The 22,863-nt window shown below is 50.2% G+C and overlaps 1 protein-coding gene across 1 annotated transcript; it reads right to left on the reverse strand.

Annotated features, from left to right (window-relative positions):
- Positions 1-321: 321 nt before the first annotated feature.
- Rab5c (RAB5C, member RAS oncogene family) lies at positions 322-22,614 on the reverse strand. The gene is made up of 6 exons (XM_051158623.1): positions 22,451-22,614; positions 4,371-4,626; positions 3,012-3,163; positions 2,628-2,750; positions 1,189-1,282; positions 322-745 (listed from the first exon to the last, which is right to left on the reverse strand). The coding sequence occupies exons 2-6, from the start codon at positions 4,534-4,536 to the stop codon at positions 630-632; spliced, it is 651 nt and encodes a 216-aa protein (XP_051014580.1). The 5' UTR covers positions 4,537-4,626; positions 22,451-22,614; the 3' UTR covers positions 322-629.
- Positions 22,615-22,863: the final 249 nt, after the last annotated feature.

A 22,863-nucleotide genomic window follows, 5' to 3' on the forward strand; every position in this document is an offset into this window, starting at 1 on the left:
CCCACCCCCCAAATACTCATCGTGATTTGGTCAGAACAGGGCTCAGAGCCAGAGGTCAGGGTGACCGAGGGTGGAGGGGTCCTGGGCCATGGGGGGGTGTGGCTGTCACAAATGGTGCTCACGTAATGCTGCTGTTTCTCTCCCCGCTGGGAGTCAAGATGGGGATGGGCTGCAGCCTGATGACGGCCAGCGGAGGGAAGAGCTACCTGTCTCTTCCCCAGCCCAGGGCCTGCCCACTGCCCCGGGACCAAGACTGCTCCCAACACGGTGCCAAGTCTGCTCTCCAGCAAGAAGGAAAGAAAGGGCAACTGCTCCAACCCCGGTCCCCACAGACGAGGGCACAGGAGCAAAGGGCAAGTGGGAGAGCAGTAGAAAGGAAACTGGGAAGAGCAGAAGATCATATATATTAAAAAAGTGACTTAAGACTTAAAATTGAATTAGTATTTGTACAGAAAGGTGCAGGTGGAATAACTCCCTCCCGGCCTAGGAACAAAGTTATGCAGAGAATTCATGATGGACCCTTCCCCTGCCCCCAGCGGTGGCCCGAGTCGTTAAGTGCGATTGGTTAGAGTGGATTCCGGTCGGGTCGCTCTGGTGGAGGAGTGGGGGCAGTGGCAGGTAAGGGGGGCTCAGTTGCTGCAGCACTGGCTCCGGCTGGCTGGGTTGCTCTCCTGCAGATCCACACCTCTGTTCCGCCCTGGAGCACCAGCTGCATTCTGGGGCTCATTCTTGGGAAGCTTCTTAGCTGTTTGGGAGAGAAGGAGAAAGGCACTTGTGGGGCCACCCTTATACTGTCCCCTCATCAGTGACAACCCGAGTGCTGGAGCTGGAGGGCTTGTGTGCCCCTTGTGTCTCTGGAAACTGAAGCTGAGAGGTTAAGACCTTGTCTCACACCGGAGTGACAACCAGCATTGCCAGGATTTGGACCCAGGCAGAAGGCCTCCTGAGGCAAACGAGCTAGTCCTAGAGGGCAGGGGATGGCCATGGAAGGCTCTGAGGCGCAAGGAGTTAACACTGGGACTCTGGCCCAGGTGGTATAAAGTTTTACACCTGGGAGTTGGCTAGACAACAATTTTATCAGTTAAAATGGTAAAGATTCTGTTCGGAGAGGCACCCCACAGACCTGCTAAAGACCTGCACACACGGGTCTGCCCTGCTCAAGGGAAAGGCAGGGGAGAGGCGATTTACCTATTGCCATGAAAATTTCATTCACGTTCATTGCAGTCTTCGCGGATGTCTCCATGAACAGCAAACTGTTGTCATCTGCGTAGGCTTGTGCTTCCTGATTCAGGCACGTGAGGAAGAGAGCGGAAGGGGGATATTGGTAGCTGGCAGGGGCTAGGGCCCAGGATAAAATCTTCCCTGGACTCTGTTCTTATAAAACAGAGACTGACTGGGCATGGTGGCACATGCCTTTAATCCCAGCACCTGGGAGGCAGAGGCAGGCGGATTACTGTGACTTTGAGCCCAGCCTGGTCTACAAAGTGAGTCCAGGACAGTCAAGGCTACATGCACAGAGAGACCCTGTCTTGAAAAAAAAAAAGAGAAAACAAACAAACAAACAACCCAACAACAACAAAAAACCCAAAAAATAAAAAACAGAGACTGACTGGGCAAATGGGGCTCCCCTGTTCTGGGTTCCCCAAAACACCAGCATCACCTGGCCCCCACTCACACACTACACCTCTCAGTTCACAAACACTGGCAGATTCTTATTTAATGGCTTCCCTAGGTCCTTTCTGCCCATTCCTCTTCAGAATCACTAGGCAAGGGATCCTTCTAGAAAGATATCCTGCATTTACACTTGCACATCTGGACAAAAGTGTAAGAGCGAGTGGGTGCTGCCTACTGTGCTGTTTCCAGTCCTCAGCTGTTACAAATGACATAGGAGGCCATCAGTTAGGAACTGGTGGAAGATGAACTGTAGGGCAGATGAGGCGCTCACAACTGTGATCCCAGAACTTGTGAAGTAGAAGCACGAGGTTTGGAAGTTCAAGCCAGCACCCTGGGCTACATGCTGAGATACCCCCCCCCCCCCCCGACACACACACGACACTGTTACATACAATACAGAGCATATACCCACCCACTATGTAAAGAAAGGATCCATAAATGTGTACTTTTAATTCTTTCTTTCTTCTTCTTCTTCTTTTTTTTTGGTTTTGTTTTTTGAGTCAGGGCTTCTCAGTGTAGCCCTGCCTGTCCTGGAACTCACAGAGATCCACCTGCCTCTGCCTCCTAGAGTGCTGGGATACCACCCACCGTGCCCAGCAAACGTACATTCTTGGAAAGAAGAACACCCTGGGTACTCTGGCTAGGAGGCTGAGTTTGCAGGATTAAAAAGGCTAAACTCATTCTCTACACCTTCTTGGCCTTTTAAAGTGTTACTACATGTAGGCATTGCCAAGAAAAGTACTGTTTCAGTCTACCTGGCTTACAGGGCAAACGCGTAGAAGCGTCACCTATCCACCCCCTACCCTCACCACAAAGAGCACCACAAAGACAGGTCCTCTGTGGCCTGTGCTTGAGTCACAGAGGGCGGCAGATGAAAGCTGCTGTCTTCTACCACTACACATGGCCCAAGCAGTCTGGGCCGGGTCACCCTTCCCCAACTTCTGTCATCTCACCTGAAACTCCACGGCTCTCTTGCTGGCCAGGTCTGCCTTGTTACCTGCGAGTGCAATGACGATGCTGGGGCTGGCCTGCCTCTGTAACTCCTTTACCCAGTTCTTAGCCCGTGCAAACGTATCCTGAGGAGACAAGACCAGAATGTCAAAGGAAGACCAGACATTGTACTTGGAGGCCCCTCACTAGCAGCGCAAACTAACACAGCCAAAGGCATCTGAGGCATCATCCCTCAAGGTGCTCATGTGAGAGCCCTGATCAATGGAAAATCTGTCCGTATCCCACTCAGGAACAGAAGGCTCAGGCATCAAAATGAGGGTTTTATAACCCAGTTCTGCGGGATTTACAGAAATGAAGGGCAAGGAGAAAAGAAGGAAACTCTTTACCGTGTTGGTGATGTCATAGACCACAATAGCTGCTTGAGCGCCCCGATAGTACATAGGGGCCAGGCTGTGATATCGCTCCTGTCCAGCTGTGTCCCAGATCTCAAACTTGACCGTTGTATCGTCTAAGCAGACAGTCTGTGTGAGGAAAGCCGCTGTAAGAGAAAAGATGGTGTCATTAGGCAAGCAAGAACTAGAAACCATCCTGATTTACTTTCTGCTGTTGGCTCTGGCATGTAGAAGCCTGTCCACACAGCGCAGGTGGGGCCTGTGCTCTTACGTGTTGTCTGGGAAGTGCCTACACTTGAGCCATTTCAGAGCCACCTGGCAAAGCACAGCAAGGGCCAGATACGGGAGCCTGGGGGAACCCTGACGCCAAGCCTGAAAGGAAATTCCCCCTAACCTTCCTTTTGCTGCCCTTCACCAATCCACTTCAGCTCAGGGGTGACTGTGACCTTCAGTTTCAGGAAGGCGTTCTCACTGGGAAATATACACTGTCACACTGCCAGGCTGCAGGCAGGTGGTTGACTTCCCAGCCACCCCTGCCACCTCCAGGCACTGCAGCTAGCCACCATCCCCACTGTGACCCAGAATCGTTCCTGTGTGGCAGCCTGTGGTTTGAACACAGACGCTACCTGAGGCAGGAGCACGGGGCACAGAAGCAAATACGCTTTGAAGGAGAACCCTGGAGCTGGGGAGGACAGGCAGGATTCTGACACACTGGACATGGCAGACGATTGTGACAGCTCTGTGGGAAGCTGTTTTCCTTGTCATCTCAAGCCCCCAACCCCAACCCACTGAGGAGCCTGGGGCACTACCTCACTTCCCCCTCTATAGCTCCTGACAGTGCTGAGGAGGCAGAGAGAAGACTGCTGACAGGGCCCATTCTGTCTCCAGCTGCCTGGAAACCTCCTACCAACCAAGAGAGCAGAGAAGGATGACTCAAGTCTAAGGGTGGCCCTGGCCTCTCGAGGGTTACACTGACTATGGATGTGCCAGGCTGAGTCCAGACTCTTATTCACATCCTAAATGCTGACCGATGGGAAATCAGTGACACCTTCTGAGCTCTAGAAAGGGTAAAGGTCAGCAGGAGAGGATAGGACACTGCCCTGCAGGAGAAAAAAGGACCCTCTGAGAACTAAAGCTAGCTCTCCCTGATGCCGGCCAGGTCAGAGGCTGGCCGGAGCAGGAAGCCAGGTTTCAGTCCCTCCGTGATCCTAGCACTCTTGCTTGCAATGAAGCATGAGGACTGACCGATGATGAGAAAAGGCGTTCCCGGGCCACGCAGCCTTAGCCTCTGAAGGATAGCTTTCCCTCTCCTCAAGGCACCTTTAGCTTTCCCAACGCCCTCTGCTCACTCACCTCCAATTGTGCTCTCCTGGTACTCGTGGAATTGTCCCTTGACAAAGCGGAGGACGAGGCTAGATTTGCCCACTGCAGACTCCCCCAAGAGGACCAGCTTAAACTGACAGATCTTGTTGCCAGCAGCTGGTCCATTGGGTCTTGCCGCACCTCCCCGACCCGCCATGGCACGAGGATGCTCTGTAGTAGTACCAGTGAGCGTGGGGGTGGGGCTGGTGCTATGCAAGAGGCACTTAATGGGGAGGGAGGCCTCCAACTGCAGGGGAGAAATCAGAAGTAGGGGGTTAGAATAAGACTTTCAGAGGTGCCCTCCCCGATCACCTGGGTGACTGCTCTTGCCTCTGAACTCTCAACCCTTGGAAGTTTTCACTAGGCTCAACTACTCATCTCCCGGATCTACAACTCGCAGAGCAGTTAAAAGCAAAGTGGCTTCTCAACTTTAGGCTCCTTGTGGGTCCTGAGCAAACAGTCAGACTTCCCTCTCTCAAATACACACACTGGATGTGGTGGCGCACACCTTTGATCACAGCACATGGGAGGCAGAGGCAGGCAGATATCTGAGTTTGAGGCCAACCTGGTCTACTGAGTGAGTCCAGGACAGCCAAGGCTAAACAGAGAAACCCTGTCTCAAAAACAAAACAAAAAAACCTAAAAAACCAAAAACATACATTCACTTATGAAATCCAGGAGAAAAATGCTGGATGGATGCCAGCATGAATCAACAGGCAGCTCTTTGGGCTCCACCCCCCCACAAAACGGGGGACAAGGAAGACACTAAGATTTAGGTCAACAAACAATGAGCTTGTAGTCTTGTGCTGGGACTACAGCCTGCTCTGCGCAGGAGCAGAATGTGTGGGGAGATGGGTGAAGGCACAGCAAGTCCTGGTTGCTAGCTCCTCAGATAAGGTGTTTATGGGCACTCAGAGCCCAAGGCCTGGCCAGTACGAGTTGTTATCAGGATGACCAGGCTTGTGCCACTAGAAGAATGACTGACTTTCTTGGCTTTCTGAGGCTGGACTGTGTGTACCAGAGTGAAAACAACGTCCCTCGCTCATCCTCGGCCTCTTCCCTCAGTCTTCTTATTTTGGATGGGCCAGAAGTCTCACACACATTAAAAAACAAACCACACAGAAAAACAAACATGCTCTGAAGCCGGAGCTGTGCTCCCAATCTCTGCTGCCAACTCTCCTTTTTAAATAGAGACCTCACTTCCATTCTCTCCTGGCAGAGGCAGTGGGTGACACAAAGAAAGCTTAAGGGGGAGGGCAGGGGTGGAGGCAGACATGAGACACTGAGACCTACACCCCTAGCAGCTGGTACTCAGCCCTGAGTTTACCACTGAGCTTTAGAGGCTCACACTTTCTGGAAGCTTCTGAGCTGCATAAAGGATGAGAAGCCTGTAGATGAGGAATAACAAAAGGCAGCGTCGCACACCCATAGGGAGAGAGCTGACCTGGCCCAGAACAGGAGTGTGTCTCCTGCAGTCAAGGGACAGGACTGTGATGAACAGAGCCCCTGTGGGAAGCCAGTGCTCTGTGCCCCTGCAAGAAGCTGACAGCAAAGGGCCTGCTTTGTTCAGCCTCAAATCCTTTTTCACATCCAGGCTCTCCCAGCAACTCATTTAACAAGTGAGCTTCAGGAAGAATCATTCACTAACCGGGAACAACGGCTTCCTTTCTGGGCAGCACCAAAGGAAAAAAGCTTTGAGATGAGGGCCACCTCTTCCCCAAAAGTACAAGGAAGGAAGTGTGTATGGGCGGGGGGGGGGGGGGGGGGGAGAGCAGTCTTCAATTTGATTACTAACCAGAAATGTCATTTAGAGATGTGATAGGTAAGATGCTTTCTCATTTACCCTAGAACCGGAAGACAGGCCTGTGCAGTTTCATCAGGAGGGCTTTCTCTCAATGCCCATGTGTGTTCTAGGAAATCATTCTGAAATGCACTAGCTCTCATGCAGAGGAGATTGCATTACTATCCCTTTTGAACTTTAACATAACCTTCCATTTTTACAGACATAATTTTTTTTTTTGAGACAGGGTTTCTCTGTGTAGCCTTGACTGACGTGGACTCATTTTGTAGACCAGGCTGGCCTCGAACTCAAACAGGCGATCCGCCTGCCTCTGACTGTGCTAGGATTACAGGCATGAGCCAGCACCCCAGGCTACTGACATAACTTGATAGCATTAAGTGCCCTGGCTCAAGGCCACCCCGTATACAAGTGACAGAGCCAGGACACAACCTGGGTTCCTTCACACAAGCTCATCTGTCATCATGCTACTCCCTTGACTGGGGGAGGGGGGGGGGATGAAGGCCACGCGCACCATTAGTGTTTGGTTTGGGGTGGCTGCAAGCAGTTCTGCAGGCTCAGCAAGGTCTGATTCTGGCAAAAGGACCCTGACACACAATGGAATTACAAGTTGGTAATTACCCTCAGAGCACATGACACAGGGCGAAGAATTCGACCAGAGCAGGAGAGAAGAATGAAGGAGTGGGGCAAGGGAAGAGACAAGTGAGACTCTGGCTGCAAGAAAACAAAGCAGCTGTGGAGGAGGGACAACTACTGCTGTGGGCAGCAACCCTCACCTACAAGCTAAGAAACACTTGGCTAAGAGGTAGCCAAGTCTCATCCCTACCAAACCCACAGCTTCGCAAACCTGTCCAGACAGAATATGACACTTTTTTTAAAGCCATAAAGGGAGAAAATGAATTCTTACCTAGTAATCCTCAACTTTGTTTGTATGTGGAAGCCATCTGTGTTGTGTGGCTGGCCTGGAGCACGTGGCTCTGAACAGAACGAGCCAGTTATGCAGGACAGAGAAGCTAGCACAAAGCAAAAGAGCACAGATTGGGTCCAGGGTGTGAATGTCTCCTCCCACTTCTGGACCACCTCACACAAGCCACCTGAGCTAAGTCACACCAGGGCTATAAGTGATGGGGTGCACCCAGAGTGCAACACCTTCTCCACAGAGACAGGTAAACAGTCCTTGGCTTCCCTAGTACACAGAGACAAGTTCTACTCAGCTGGCCTAAACTGGCTGCTGACATGTCCTTCCTGATCCCTGGGTCCTGCCTCCAGAAACACCTGAGCAGGTGCTCACAGCACTTTTTATGGTCTGCTGCCTCGTGGTTTTCCTGGCCCCAAGAAAGATCACATGAGCAGAAGTGTCTGAACTTTTTAGCCAATAAAGCACTAAGCAAGACAATTTTTGTCATGAAGTAATGCAGAGATAAGACCATGTCTGAAACAGGTGAAGGCCACACCCAGGTTCCCAGGAAGGCTTACACCTTCTCCCAAGACTAGAAAGCTAAAAGTTATACCCCTAGAAAGTGGTAAAAGTGAATGAATTCTCCGGGTGTGGTAGAGGATGCCTTTACTCCTAGCAATGGTAGGCAGATCTCTGGTCTACAAAGAGTTCCAGGACAGCCAGGGTTATTACACAAAGAAACCCCCGTCTTGAAAAACCAAAAAAGATGCATGCCTTTAATCCCAGCACTCGGGAGGCAGAGGCAGGCGGATCGCTGTGAGTTCGAGGCCAGCCTAGTCTACAAAGTGAGTCCAGGATGGCCAAGGCTACACAGAGAAACCTTGTCTCAAAAAACCAAAAAAAAAAAAAAAAAAAAAAAAAGAAAAAAGCGAATGAATTCATGTACAGAGCTGTGCTGCCTCCTGGTGTGTGTGTCTGTGGTGTGTGGTGTGTGTGTGGTATCTGTATGTGTATGTATGTGTGGTATATGTGTATGTGGTGCATGTGTGTGTGTGTGTGTAGGGTGGATACATGTGTGTATATGTATGTGTGGTATATGTGTATGTGGTACGTGTGTGTGTGTGTGTGTGTGTGTGTGTGTGTGTAGGGTGGATACATGTGTGTAAGGAATCTTTCTTCCTGAACTAGTAGCACAGATATTCTGTATTTTAGATCAAGTAACAGAATAATTTTAAGTTGTTTGGAGTCAAAAATCAAATCCTCCTTAGGAGCATCAAAGTTGCCTGTTGGAGGCAGCAATGGTGGAGCTTCAGACCCATGGCAAAGGACTCCTAAGACCCACTTCCCAACCCTCCACATAAGAATCCTGGTTCATTCACAGACCACCAAGAATAGGTACCAGCCCCACCTTCATTCCTTCCATGGGAAAAGGAAGGGTGTGCAAGGACTGGGCGGAGGCATATTTCCCCATAGCATACACGAAAGGGCAGAGGGCCCAGGCCTCTAGACACTTCAGTTCTGTGTCCAGGCCAAGAGTGGACAAGAAACAGAGAGATCAGGACACTGCCCTCCCTGCGCTGGGTTACCTGTATGTTACTCTGGCACCACAGGTCTGTGGCCAGTTTTTTCATCAGCATCTCTGGAGGTCGAGTCAAGAACTCCAGGCTTTATAAGCTCTCCAGTGGGGCGCAGTGGAGCACGCATTGCATCCCAGCACTGAGAGGCAGACTCAGGGGGAGATCTATGAGGTCAGAGGCCAGCCAGGATTACATACAGAAGTGGCTGACAAAACACCAGCGCTACAGCTGATAAGGGAAGGAACACAGACCCATACTGCACACAGACCCCGGAGCTCAGTAGGAGCCTCGCTTTACTAAACTGAAGCCTTCAAGACACCCAGTGCTATGGCAGTGTTGTCTCTCTGTAGTCCCTGTGAGCAATGCTCAGTCTCTTCTCTAATCCATACCCTGGCTCACGCTGCTATCCTTCCTGGTAAAAGTCTAGTAATTCCAGCTGGTGGGTGTCTCTGGTGCTTCCTGTTTGCTTTAGAGACTTCCTCTAGCTGCAAGTGAGCGCAGCAGGAATAGGGAGCAGATTAGAGAAACCAGACTATAGGCCACAGGGTGGAGATGCAGTCACTTAAGGTTAGCTGCTGGATGAGGGGGTGGGGACAGGAGTGAGAACCAGGCGGCCCTGCCCAGAGATCCAGGGAGGTGGTCTAGCCAGAGACTTCAGGTATCCTTTAATCTGGGAGAAAAAGCAAGAGCTGAGCTGAAGGAGACAACAGCTGCCTCCTGAAACTTGTTGGTTTAAGAGAAGGATGCACTGCACCGGCCTGAGCAGGAGATGTAATTAGGGGACATATCAAAAAGAAGCCAAACAGAGCCAAGGAGCGCTTCAGAGGCCTCAGGGTCCTGAGGTGGTGACTAACCCAAAGTGTCAAGAGCACGGTTCAGACTCCCAGGGAAACCACTGCTAAGGCACACTGGAGCCCCGGACAGTCTGGCAGGTCTGCTAGGCTGCAGGGCCCCTGCCTGGAGTGCCCTGTTCCCTGCCCTTACCTCCACCTCCACCCCCACCCTCAGCATGATCAGGTCAGGGCTCAGAAAGGGGCACTGGCTCAGCATTGGTCAGCTGGTAAATTCTGTGACCTTGGCCAAGTCACACAAGTGGTCATTCTCAGCTTTAGTTTGTTATCTACAAAATGTATTATTTAATGCTAATTGCATTGGGTTGCTGTAAAGGTTAAATAAACACAGGGTATCCACCATAGAATTAAGAGGAAGGTAAGGTTCCAAGTTGCATGCTTATTAAACTACAGGCTAGCTACTTAACTCTGACTCCTGGGCCATACAGACCTAATCTTAACTGTGAATTACAGAGGTAAGGGGTGGGGACCTACCCAAGGACACACAGCAAGGTGATGGCAAAGCTCAAACCCATGACATAATTTAGGAAAGTCTCCCATGAAAGAAAAACTAAGATTATGTTGGATGTGGTGGTGCACCCCTTTAATACCAGTACTTGGGAGGCAGAGGAAGGTGGATCACTGAGTTCAAGGCCAGCCTGGTCTACAAAGTGAGTCCAGGACAGCCAAGGCTACACAGAGAAACCTTGTCTTGAAAAACAAACAAACAAGAAAAGTTGCCTAAATTGGAAAATGATGAAGAAAACAAAGACACCCAAATATTAGTAAGGGACGGGATGAGCTTTTGTATAAAAGTGTTGTTCAATGTATGTTAAACCTGCATTTACTGCTTAGACTTAACTATGGGCTAGAGAGCTGTGAAACTGTTTGAATATTCCTGAAAGCAAGATGCCAGAATGTTCCCAATGAGGAGGGAAGAGGTGACAGTGGTATGATGTTCTGCAGTGTCATCAAGCCAGGCCACCTGCAGAAGCGGGAAAGGCCTGATGCTCAGGAGAGGAACTAGATAGGGTGGCAGACTCTGGTACCACAGTATTCAGGGCCATGTCTCACCTGCAGAGCAAAAAGCTCAGCCCTGAAGCCAGGCACTCTACAGTCCAGGCTGAGCTCTGGGAAGGACTTTAATGGAAAGCCATTAAGAGCTGCCTTAGGGGAGAAGATGCAGGGACTGAAGAGGCTTCCTTTACACAGTCACAGCAGATGACTCCAAACCACGCATGCACCCTAGAGATGTGCTTAGAGTCAGCTGGGCTCCTGCCACTGGGCCAGAGAGAACCCGTACTCGCCCGAGACCACCCATGTCCCTTGCCTGGGGTTAGTCTCAATGTATTCCTCATTCTAGAAAAGACCACACTAAAGCCTCGTGGAGACCCTAAGAGTGCCAGCTCTGGGCCCCAACTCTCGCAACTCCTGAAAAGAGGTTTAAATTCTAGAAACACCGCTGGGTAGCAAAGCTGAACATTTTGCCAGGAGTCAGCCAGGAAAGAACATAGTGAGTTCCTTTTCCCTTATGTGCTGGGTAGGACTGAGGACAGATGCCAAGACCAGTCAGCCTATAGCCATCTCTTGAGAGACGACCTCCAGCTTCTAGAGTCCTCTCCTAGAAAGAAGAGCAAGGAATCCTTCTCTGAGAACTGGCCAACTCCTGCACGTTATCGAGTGATCTCCACACATGTATTTATGTAGGTGGGCATGCACATGCACGCACACACGATTTAAAAATAGAAAAGAAGGGCTGGAGAGATGGCTCAGAGGTTAAGAGCACTGACTGCTCTTCCAGAGGTCTTGAGTTCAATTCCCAGCAACCACATGGTGGCTCACAACCATCTATAATGTAATCCGATGCCCTCTTCTGGCTTGCAGGTGTACATGCAGACAGAGCACTGTATACATAATAATAAATAAATAATTCTTAAAAAAAATAGAAAAGAAATCCTTCTCTGACTGTCAAGCTGCTTTCTCAGCTCTCTACCACAGATGGCTTCCCTCGAGGCCATAGGGAAACAGTCAGAGCTAACTTTCAGGCAAAGATGGAACCTTACAGCGACGTTCCTTCTCCTTCATGCACACACGAGGAAATGGAACCATCTATGTAATGCCCAAGAAGAACTTATGACTGACGGACAACTAGAAGGGTCTCGGTTACTGGTCCTGCCTAGAGCTGATCCTGGCAAGGTTCTTCCTGCCTGAATGAGACTGGGCCAGCCTGGCCTCCAAAGCAGCACTCAGCCCCAAGACACAGTTCAGCTTGAAACGTGGCCCTCTCTGCAGTGCAAAACCTCACACATGTTCAGCCCAGGGATGAGAGTTGAGGCTGCAGCTGAACACCGGCGTACCCGCCCTCCCCTACCTGTGCTAGGCAGGATGTTGAGAAGACAGACCACCCCATGCCTAGCCCGCAGCTGCTGCTGCTGTTCCTGCATGGAGCACAGGCAAGTCAGACAGATGTGGAATTCTCATTGGCCCACATCCCTCCTATTACTCTGTATCTAATTCTAGCGTGGTTTGGGATTTGAGGTTTTTGTATGTTTTCATTTTTTGGAGCCAGAGTTTCCCTGACCTGGCACTTGGAATCCTCCTGCCTCAACCTCCCAAGAACTGGGATCACAGGTGTGCAGCTGGTTTCCCATGTCCGTTTTGTTTGTGTTACACACTTACTCAGGATGTTCCTAACTGGAATCTCCTCAATGCAGGGCTTATCTCCAGCTCTGTCTCAGGAGGGGCTCTACAGGGGCCAGTAGTGTGAACCAGGACAGCTGCCACTTCTGCTGCCCCCAGACCCAGGAGGACCCTGAGAGCCTCTGTTCAAGTCAGGATCATCAGCGGCACCTGTGCCCTAAGGCGCTCACACCAACTGACACTTTCACAAACCCTTCCTGTCTTCACAAACAACCAACAGAAGAAAACTAGCTTAAATCACTGCCTCCTTTGCTTCGCCCTCAGCTCCCAGGCAGCGAGCAGAGGTGTCTAAGGGGAGGGCAGGGGGTATCAGGCAGAGTAAGCCAAATTCCTCCTGCCCAGACACCACATGCACACTGTGGTCAGAAGCTGCCCAGCTAACAAGAACAAGGTCAAAGTTCTCACCATGATTTCTGAGGTACAATGGCTTTCGAAAGCCAGAAAATAGTATCTTAGACAAACTTTTTTTTCTTAATTTTTGCTGAATAAAATATATAATGGTGTCAGCTGGAGAACAGGTCCTATCAGACAGCAAGGGACAGGAGACTGGAGAACAGGTCCAATCAGACAGCAAGGGACAGGAAACTAAAGAACAGGTCCAATCAGACAGCAAGGGACAGGAGACTGAAGAACAGGTCCAATCAGACAGCAAGGGACAGGAGACTGGAGAAGAGGTCCTATCAGACAGCAAGGGACAGGAGACTGAAGAACAGGTCCAATCAGACAGCAAGGGACAGGAAAGTAGAAAACAGGTCCAATCAGACAGCAAGGGACAAGAGACTGGAGAACAGGTCCTATCAGACAGCAAGGGACAGGAGACTGGAGAACAGGTCCTATCAGACAGCAAGGGACAGGAGACTAAAGAACAGGTCCAATCAGACAGCAAGGGACAGGAGACTGGAGAACAGGTTCCATCAGACAGCAAGGGACAGGAGCTGGAGAACAGGTTCCATCAGACAGCAAGGGACAGGAGCTGGAGAACTTGAAGTTGAGTGTTGAGAATGAGAAGGCAAGAGGACCCAAGGCACCGTCTCAGATAAAAGGGACCTCGACAGAACCTCCAAAGGCTGGACTCTAGTTTTCCTGTGTTTTAAGCTTGAGCCTGGCACACAGTAGGGGGACATAAATATGGTGAATATGTGATACGGGCCAGCCTGGTTAAGTTTGGCAAATAAATGCGGACAGCTGAGAGCTCATATCCATGGCCATCTTCCAGATGACTTGGACCCCACTGGAACAGCACTCCAGAGCCGCCGAGGGGCAGCCTAACTTCCCCTGACAGGGCTCTCTCAGGTCCCTGCACAGTAGGGCTAGTCAGACAAACAGCAAGTTCTGTGGCCATCACTTAGGTTAGCCTTCTGCTGTGACTTATACCTGAGCCTGTAAGAGGGAGAGACTAGCACCCTCATCCAGGGCTGCTAGAAGGATGACAAGAAGAGAAGGAGACCTAGAAACAACAAGGCAAGTGGAGTCCCCACCCCCACCACGTGCCCAGACACCCTTCACCCCAGCTTCCCTGGACCTCACCCTCCATGCCCCTCATTTGAAAGAGGAAGCCTTTCACTAGATTACTGGAACAAGGGCTGTTTTCCTAGAAGACTCATAATGCACTGTCAACAGGCCCAACTCTGACTTCTCTGGAGATACTTTTGATGCCACTGACTAAATGAACCATCACCATCCAATAAATCCTCCCCTACCAAAACCAACTACAATTTCTTCAAAAACGGCTGACTCTTCTTTGAGAAGCCCACACTCATGCTCTGGGGTGTGTTTTGTTTTGTTTGCTTTTTACCTCTCAAGACAGGGTTTCTCTGTTTAGTCTTGCCTGTCCTGGACTCACTTTGTAGACTAGGCTGGCCTCGAACTCACAAGAGATCCACCTGCCTCTGCCTCCTGAGTGCTGGGATTAAAGGTGTGCACCATCTGGGGTGTGTTTTAACCCTCATGCTTAAAGCCTATATTAAAATACTGACTCTGCCAGGTGTGGTGGCGCGCGCCTTTAATCCTAGTACTCGGGAGGCAGAAGCAGGTGGATCGCTGTTGAGTTCGAGGCCTGCCTGGTCTATAATGCAAGGCTAGGACAGCCAAGGCTATACAGAGAAACCCTGTCTCGGGGGTAAAAATACTGACTCTGCTTCATTAAGTTAAATAAGAAATAAATTAAAAATATGAAAGGTCCTATGGCATGAAGCATCCTGAAGGCCTTGCTTGCATTTCAGTGGCTCTCAGGAAAAGGAAGAAGTGATTCAGCTGCAGGGGGAGGGGGCAAGAACAGGGCAGCCGACGACAAAACCAGAGTGGAGTTCCTTTTAAAAACCAGGCTGCAAATGCTAGAGGTTTGCAAATTGGCATCCTTCATGGCCACAAAGTCTGAGCAGCACGGAGAGCAATGTGATGACTAGGAGAGCCGCCAGGGTGAGAGAGGCCACCCACAGCCTCCTCAAGCCTGCGATGCTTCTGACAGAGCCACCTGAAGGGGACACACACAGAGCCATGACTAGAGGCAAAAGTTACATATTTTTAGAGGGTGACTGCACAGCAAGAGTTAAGCTAGTCAATGATTCAGGGTCCCAGCTCCAAGTGATAGTCTGCCTCGAGCCTGCTAGAGCCACAAAGGCTACAACACAAGCTTTCCCAGAGAGGTCCGTATATGAATGGCAGCAAGAGAGGCGTGCCCCGACCACCTGGGATTTCACATGGACTCTCAGCCCAGAGTCCGGGAAGGTTTGGCTGGATAACTCAATCCTTAAACCAGAGGGTGATTACATGCAGCGCCTCGCCACACCCCGAGAGTAAATACCGAGTGTGACCACTGTTCAGCTCAGGTGCAGCAGCGGGCAGATGGGGACTGTGAATTGCTGAACAGGGGTTCTCACAGTGTGCTACTCTGCTACCTTACCCAGCAGTGGAGGAGGCCCGCCAAAAGGGACACCTTGAACTCATGCCTGTAACTCCAGATCAGGGCACGGAGAGAAAATGCTTGCTAAACTAGCCTTGGAAAGGCAGCCGATTTCAGGGCCTGGTCAGGAAATACACAAACAGCATCTTGTGCCAAAAAGTAAGGAAATGCTCAAAAACAAAATCAGAAAACCTCACAATGACAGGGGTAGGTCAAAGGTAGCTAGCTGAAAGAGCAGCCTATGGTCAAAGATGAAACAATGAGAGGAAGAAACATAGATTACAAACTAAAGTGTAAAATTAAGTACCCATGAGCCAATATCAACAGATGAATAATTGAATACATAAATGAGAACAGATCTCTTGCATAAAGGGCCTTAATAATTCATGTAGCTACTCCACCCTACAGGGGGCTTGACCAGCCACTCTTCAGTGTGAACCACACATGACATGAAGGAGGAGACAACTTTATGGTGAAGAGGCCTCATGAGCATCGCCCGAGCCTCTGGTCAGGCTGACAGTGACAGTAGTAAATCACACTGATTCTGTGCCTTTGCAATACAAAAGGTACTTCCTATCTGAATCTCCCCCTAACCAACACCTTCCGCTCCTAACCCCAGTCTACTCATGAGAAAAACATCCAACATCCCATAAAGTATCTGGCTGGTGACCTCAAGATCATAGGTCACTAAAAACAAGTGCGGTCTGTGAAGCTACCCGTCTATGGTAGTCTAGGGAGATGTGACACCTAAGTGCAGCAGAAACAGGACATTCAGGTGTAGTCCACAGAAACGTGGACGGAACATGAACTTTCATGCATCACCACTAATGTAACATGCTACCATTGGAGGAACATGGTCTGGGGCTTGGGAGGAAACTCTGTACTACCCTCACAATTTCTCTAAGACTGTTCTGAAAAGTTTACTAAGAGGAAAAACAAAAACAAAAACAAAATCGGTGAGGGATAGGCTTGGGTGCAGGGTGGCTGATCCACAGACAAGATGAGAGTTGAGGCCTGCTAGTATCAGCAACTCACATCTTTGAAAATGAGTTTAACCGGAGAGGGAGCAGGGACAAGAGGGGCTGGTGGAAGTCAGAGGAGCAGTCTGCAGGTGAAGGAACGCACACCCAGCAGGCTAAGGCAGGAGCAGGGAGTTTAAAGGAGGAGCAGGATGCTGATGGGAGAGCTGCCCTCACCACTGCTTTTTGTTTTCTTTTGGTGAGAAGGAATAGAATGGAGCCTCGTAAATGCAAGGTTCTTTTTAAGGAATGCTTGCTTGGTGGAGCTCAATTTGAATTTTTGAGTTTGAAGTTGGTCACGGTGGTGGACATCTTTAATCCTAGTGCTTGGGAGGCAGAGACAAGTGGACCTCTTATGAGTTCAAGGCCAGCTGAGCTATAACCCAGAGCTCCTAGTACTTAAGACAAAGTCACTCTGTGCAGATACAAAATAACACCCATTGACCAGAGTAAAATTCACTTCACTGATCCCTGCAGGGTGCTGTTTGGGTGTGTACTGTCTCATCTCAGACAACTGCAGAAAGCGCAGGATATTCTGTCCTGCTACCAGGACATTTACTTACTCTGCAGAATCAGGTGGGATGGAGGGCTCTTGTAGCCAGCTAGGGTCACACCCACTAAAGCCAGCACAGGAAATGGAGATTTGGAACGCTCTATCCTCTGGAAAGTGGTTTGTACCCTGCTTGACCTTCAGTATCTGCCTGGTAGCAACTATTCTACTTACTTGTTTGCTCTGCTATCTGTGTGAGCGCTGAAGATAGCGCTCCAGCTTGGAATGAGCTGGGGCGAGGTTCAGAGCCCAGCTTTAATTAGGCAGGCTGTAAGCTTGGGAAGGGGAGTATTAAGGGATGGGGAGGCAGGTACTTCAGGGCAGGGTTCACGTCTGTGCTTTCCTTTGGCAGCTGCAATGAGGAGCCTACAGTGTGGACATATCTGTGGCCTGAGGTGCTCATCTATCTGAGATGGAAAGAGCAGGGAGCCAACACCGAGAAGCAAGCTCACGTAGAGGGGAGCGGGTACCTCCTCAGGTTAAAAGGGAGCTTCACGAAGAAAGTGACTGGACAGTCAAGTCTCAAAGAAAATAGGGGAAGCCGCTTGCAGGCTGGTGAGGTAGGCAGGAGCATTCTTTTTCTTTTTCATAGACCAGGCTGTCCTGGAACTCACAGAGACCTGCTTCTGCCTCCTGAGAGCTGGGATTAAAGGTGTGCTCCACCACCGCCTGGCAGGACATGTTCTAGGCAGGAGTACTCTAGGCAAAGAGAATAGTACACACTTAGCCTAGAGAGGAGAGGCTATGTGGCATGACGGACCGAGCAGACTCCTGCCTTGCCACTCACAGCAGGGTTCCTTACTGTGACAGGGCCGCCCCTCCAGTGAGGTATGGATAAAGTGAGTAGACTCAAAGTTCAGCAAAGTGTCTGCTACATGTCAGCAAAGCTCAGAAAACTGAGCTTTAGCCAAGTATAGCACTGGCCTTTAATTCCAGCACTCAGGAGGCAGAGGCAGGCGGATTTCTATGTGTTCGAGGCCAGCCTGGTCTACAGATTCCAGCACAGCCAAGGCTACCCAGAGAAACTCAACCTCAAAAAGCAAAACAAAAACAAATAAATGAGACAATCATGGTGACTGCCCTTAGCACTTCCTTCCTTCCTTTTCTTTTCTTTTTTCTTTTGTTTTTTGAGACAGGGTTTCTGAGTAGCCTTGGCTGTACTGGACTCACTTTTGTAGACCAGGCTGGCCTCGAACACACAGAAATCTACCTGCCTCTGCCTCCTGAGTGCTGGGACTAAAGGCGTGCGCCTGGCCCTTCCTTTCTTGCTTTCATCAGGGTCTGGCTATGGCCCAGGCTGGCCTTGAACTCATACAGATCCTCCTGTCCCTGCCTCTGCCTCCCAGATGCTAGGATTAAAGGCATGAGCTGCCATGCCCAGCACTCCTTCTGTACAAGAAACTACAACCTGTATCAATTCTGCTCAGGAACTATGAAATGAGGGCGCATGCGACACCCTCCAAACACCAGCCATCACAGCAGGTATTTGATATTAAAACTGAATCAGTCAGACTTCTAGAGATGGATTATAATAAACCATCAAACCCCACCTGCCCAGCAGAGGCCACTCTGAGGATTTGTTCTGGCCTTGGCAATGGAATGGCTCCTATACCTTTTGTCTTAAGTCTGAAAGAGATCTAATGTTCCCATTTTATGGAAGAGACAGGTTTGGTGAGCAAGGGACTGGGGATGGGAAGTCAAGTCTCTGACTCTGAGCCTCTAATGCCGTTTACACTGCCCTTCTGACTGCTGAGCAAGGAGAGTCAGTCTCCTGTAGCCCGGGCTGGCCTCCAACTTGCTATGTAGCCAAGGATGATTTCTAATCCTCCGGCCTCTATCTCCCAAGTGCGGGATCACAGATGTGCCTCCCTCCCGGTTTATACAGTGTAGAGGTGGGTCTCGGGCATGTTAAGCAAGCACACACCAAGAGCTATCCTCAGCCCATTAAAAAGAGTCTTTCTGGGCTGGTGATGACTCAGCAAGTAAAGGTGCTTGCCACCAAGTCCCAAGACCTGAGTGATCCCAGGATCCACCCACCAGGGAGAAGGAGAAAACTGACTATAGAGAACCACAAGCTGTCCTCTCTCTACGTGTGCACAGTGATGTGTGTGTGTGTGTGTACACCTAGGTGTTTTTGTTTTGTTTTTTTTTTTTCCGAGACAGGGTTTCTCTGTGTTAATAGCCCTGGTTATCCTGGAACTCTCTTTGTGGACCTCAAACTCACAGTGATCCGCCTGCCTCTGCATCCTGAGTGCTGGGATTAAAGGTGTGTGCCACCACCCCTGGCCATGCAGTTTCTTTTTAAGGAATGCTTGCTTGGTGGAGCTCAATCTGAATTTGTGAGCTTGAAGCTGGGCACAGTGGTGGACATCTTTAATCCTAGTGCTTGGGAGGCAGAGACAAGTGGACCTCTTAAGAGTTCAAGGCCAGCCTGGTCCACAAAGGAGTTCCAGGCTAGCCAGGACTACAGTGAGACCCTGTCTCAAAATCAGCAGGTAGCACCTAAGGGGAATTGGAAAACACAACCCTTCAAGCCTGCCCTGTGAAACCCTTCTGGCTGTCACTTTTACTTTCATTTTCTAGGCATCATGAGTTTTCTGGAGAAATTAATGGCACACAGATGTTAGCAAACTCTCAGGCCCTGAAGAGTACAGGTTCGGGACCCTTACCTGTCATGGCCTCCATTGCAAAGGAGAGGGTAAAGACAAAGCGTAGAATGCTGGGAAAGAGAGAGGGAAGTAAAAGAGAAGTGCTAAAGATAAGGAAAGCTGAGTCTGTATTCTCTCTTCCGGAATGTTCATTCATTTACCAAGCACAGCAGACCAGGAAGGGAGCCTGCTTTCAGAAAAGACACTAAGGTAACATCTGAACCCAAGCTCCAAACACCAGTTCTGACTTATAACTGTGCGATCTTAGGGAAGAATCATCTCTAAATACCACTATCTTGAGAGCACTTGTGAGGAATATATGGGGCTTTATATCTTATAAACATTTTCTCTTAACACTTCGACTGGTAGGCCGGGCATGTTGGTGCACGCCTTTAATCCCAGTAATTGGGAGGCAGAGTTTCAAGAGTTCAAGGACTGCCTGGTCTATACAGAAAAACCCTTTTTAGAAAAACCAAACCAACCAAATGAACCAAAACCAAAACCAAAAAACCCAAACACTCCTACTGGAGTGAAAAGGTGAAAAGGCCAATTAGTTGTGAGAAGCAAGAGAGGAGGTGAAAAGTAGCCTCAGAGAGGAGAGGAGGGACTTCCTCTCACTAGCATCCTCCCTCTCCTGGCAGAACGGGGAACAGGCTTCTGCTGAGCTGCCACAGTTTCTGAAAAACCAAAAGTGGCCATAGAACACTGCAGAGCTCTAGCGCCTCCTGCCTCGCTCGGCGTTTCTCCCCAAAAGCTTGTTTCAGAGTCAGAGCTGGGAGACAATGTCCAGACAAATGCCAGAAATGCCTATTAGAAGGTCCACCTGGCCGGGCAGTGGTGGCGCACGCCTTTTATCCCAGCACTTGGGAGGCAGAGGCTGGTGGATCGCTGTGAGTTCGAGGCCAGCCTGGTCTACAAATTGAGTCTAGGACAGCCAAGACTACACAGAGAGACCCTGTCTCAAAACAACAACAAAAAAACAAAAACAGAAAAAAAGAAGGTCCACCTGACTCAGCCAGGCCCCCAGGGATCACAATCCACTCCTTGGAAGGTAATCTAGCGGATGCCAGTCCCTGTGAGCAGACAGGCTTCACTGGCTCCCCCCATCAGAGGCAAATGCTGACCAGATCAGAGAAACTAGGCTGACTAAGAAGTCGCCAATGAGCCCAAGAGTGTCTCATCTAGCTGTTGATCCTCATAAGAAAGGGGTTTGGGGGCTGGAGAGATGGCTCAGAGGTTGAGAGCACTGCCTGCTCTTCCAAAGGTCCTGAGTTCAATTCCCAGCAACCACATGGTGGCTCACAACCATCTGTAATGAGATCTGGTGCCCTCTTCTGGCCTGCAAGCGTACATGCAGGAAGAACACTATATAAATAATAAATAAATAAATATCTACTTTTAAAAGAAAAAAAGAAAGGGGTTTGATGTTCTATAGGAAGTGAAATAAATATAGCAGAGTTAGCTTAAAATATTGTACTGACTGGCGGGGTGGCGGTGGCACACACCTGTAATCCCAGCACGCGGGAGGCAGAGGCAGGCGGATCTCTGTGAGTTCAAGGTCAGCCTGGTCTACAAAGGAGTCTAGGACAGCCAAGGCTACACAGGGAAACCCTGTCTCAAAAAACCAAAAGGAAAAAAAAAAAAAAAAAAAAAAAAAAAAAAAAAAAAAAAAGAAAGAAAGAAAGAAAGAATAAATAAAAGAAAGAAAAAGAAAAATTGTACTGACTGGACACTGCTAACTCTCCAGAAGTAGGTCAAAAAAATCTCAAAGCAAAATGTTTGGCTTTTGTGATAAGCAGTTGTCTTAAGTTGGGCAGGAATGCCTAAAGACTGAACAGCTTTCTCACTCTTCCCCCACTGCAGACAGCAAGGGTCAGCAGAGGCCTCACAATCAGGCGACTCCTCAGGAAGGTAGTCCCTGACCTGTACTTTGGCCACATAACAAAAGAACCTTCCAGCTTGGTCAAAGACAGCAGCCATTTCACACACTTAAAAAGTCCCAAGAAAAGCACAAGGCTCCTGGGTCGATAACGGTTGGGGAATCGGCACTTTTTGCACACACAAGCAATTCCTTTACCTACAAAAACTTGAGCTGCCACTGTGATCTGGACTAACTGCTCTGTAGCAAGTCTAAGCCAAGAAGAGACTGGAGACTCTGGTGAGGGAATGGACCTGTTGCTCAGGTGTATGGTGTGGTGGGACTTGGGGGTGGACGAGAGATGGTCCCTCAATTCCATATTCCTCTTATTTGGCCTACTCTCCTCCCTATAGATCAGCGGAGAGCAGTCTCTCTGCTAAGGAAACCACTCACATGCCCTGGAAGGCCGGGGCTGAGTCTGAAGCAATGCGAAGGAGGGGAGAAAGAACGTAATGGATGGGCAGGATCCTCCCCGATCTGTGATCTGTCGCTAGGATTGAGCAAAGCTCAGCTAAATTCTTCAGAGGCAGGAAGACGGACACAAACTGAGAAAACTGAAGGGCTGGGGGCAAGACTTTTTTTTTTTTTTTTGAGCAGCACAAAAGGAGCGAGGCCTGCGGATTCCTGCTAAGTGACCCAGAATTCAAAGTCGGCTGAGGTCCTGGTAGGCTCGAGAGGAAGTAAGGAACTCTTAAGAGTGCAAACACACTCCTGTGCGTGTACAACACTGTCATCCACACACACCCATTCCCCGCACACCCTAAAGGAAATCGAGACAAAAATTCCTGCGGGACTGCAGGGGGACAACTCGGGTTTGTGGGGGGGGTTTGGTGGGTAGGGGGTTGGACACAGGAAAGGAAAATCAGGAGAGACAGCTCTCTCCGCCACCCCTAAAAGGGAAGGGAGACAGGTTCCTTCACACCTGGCAAAGACTCTTTGATTCTGGAAGCTAAGGGGGTGGGGAGCGTTACTTAGGATCCCTCTCTCCCACAACTGGACTGGACAGGCCAGAGGAGAGCCTTAAAGGACTCCCAAAGCCTCCCTAAGGACAGGTAAGCGAAGGAGAGAGGAGCTCCCCCTTTGGCCCGACGCCGTGGGGAACCCCTAAGAGGGGGCTACGGGTCGGGGGAGGGGTCAGTGTCCCCCTAAGCTAAGGTTGGGCAGGAGGAAAGTGTACACCAGGGAGGCTTCCACGCATGCGAGACACTGGCCCCGGGACAGGCACACTCACCGCAGCTCCGGGGCAGCAGCGTTACTTGGGCCGGGGCTCCCACAGACTCTGCTCCGCTCCCCCCCGGCGGTGTCCCAGGCTCCGGCCTCCACTTCCGCCTTTCAGCCGCTCCGGATCCGGATCTTCAACTCTGCCCCGCCTCTCTATATTCCCAGGTGACTGACAGAAAGGACAGACCAATTGGAGGCACTCCGATCCTACCGGCAATCAACGCGGGAAAGGAGGGAGAGTGAGCGCGAGGGATGGCGGGACTTGTAGTTCTTAGCGTAGGGAGGAGCCGGGGTCGGCCTGGCACTCGGGTTTAGGGTGGAACCGGTGGCTAGCGGGGCGGAGCCGGTCCAGGCATGCTTATCGCGTCACTGCCAGTTCCAGGTGCTGGGAGGAAAGGCGTGTGGTGGAGCTTTCCAAGAGGG

This window comes from Acomys russatus, chromosome 16, assembly GCF_903995435.1.
Source record: "Acomys russatus chromosome 16, mAcoRus1.1, whole genome shotgun sequence".
Classification (NCBI taxonomy): Eukaryota; Metazoa; Chordata; class Mammalia; order Rodentia; family Muridae; genus Acomys; species Acomys russatus.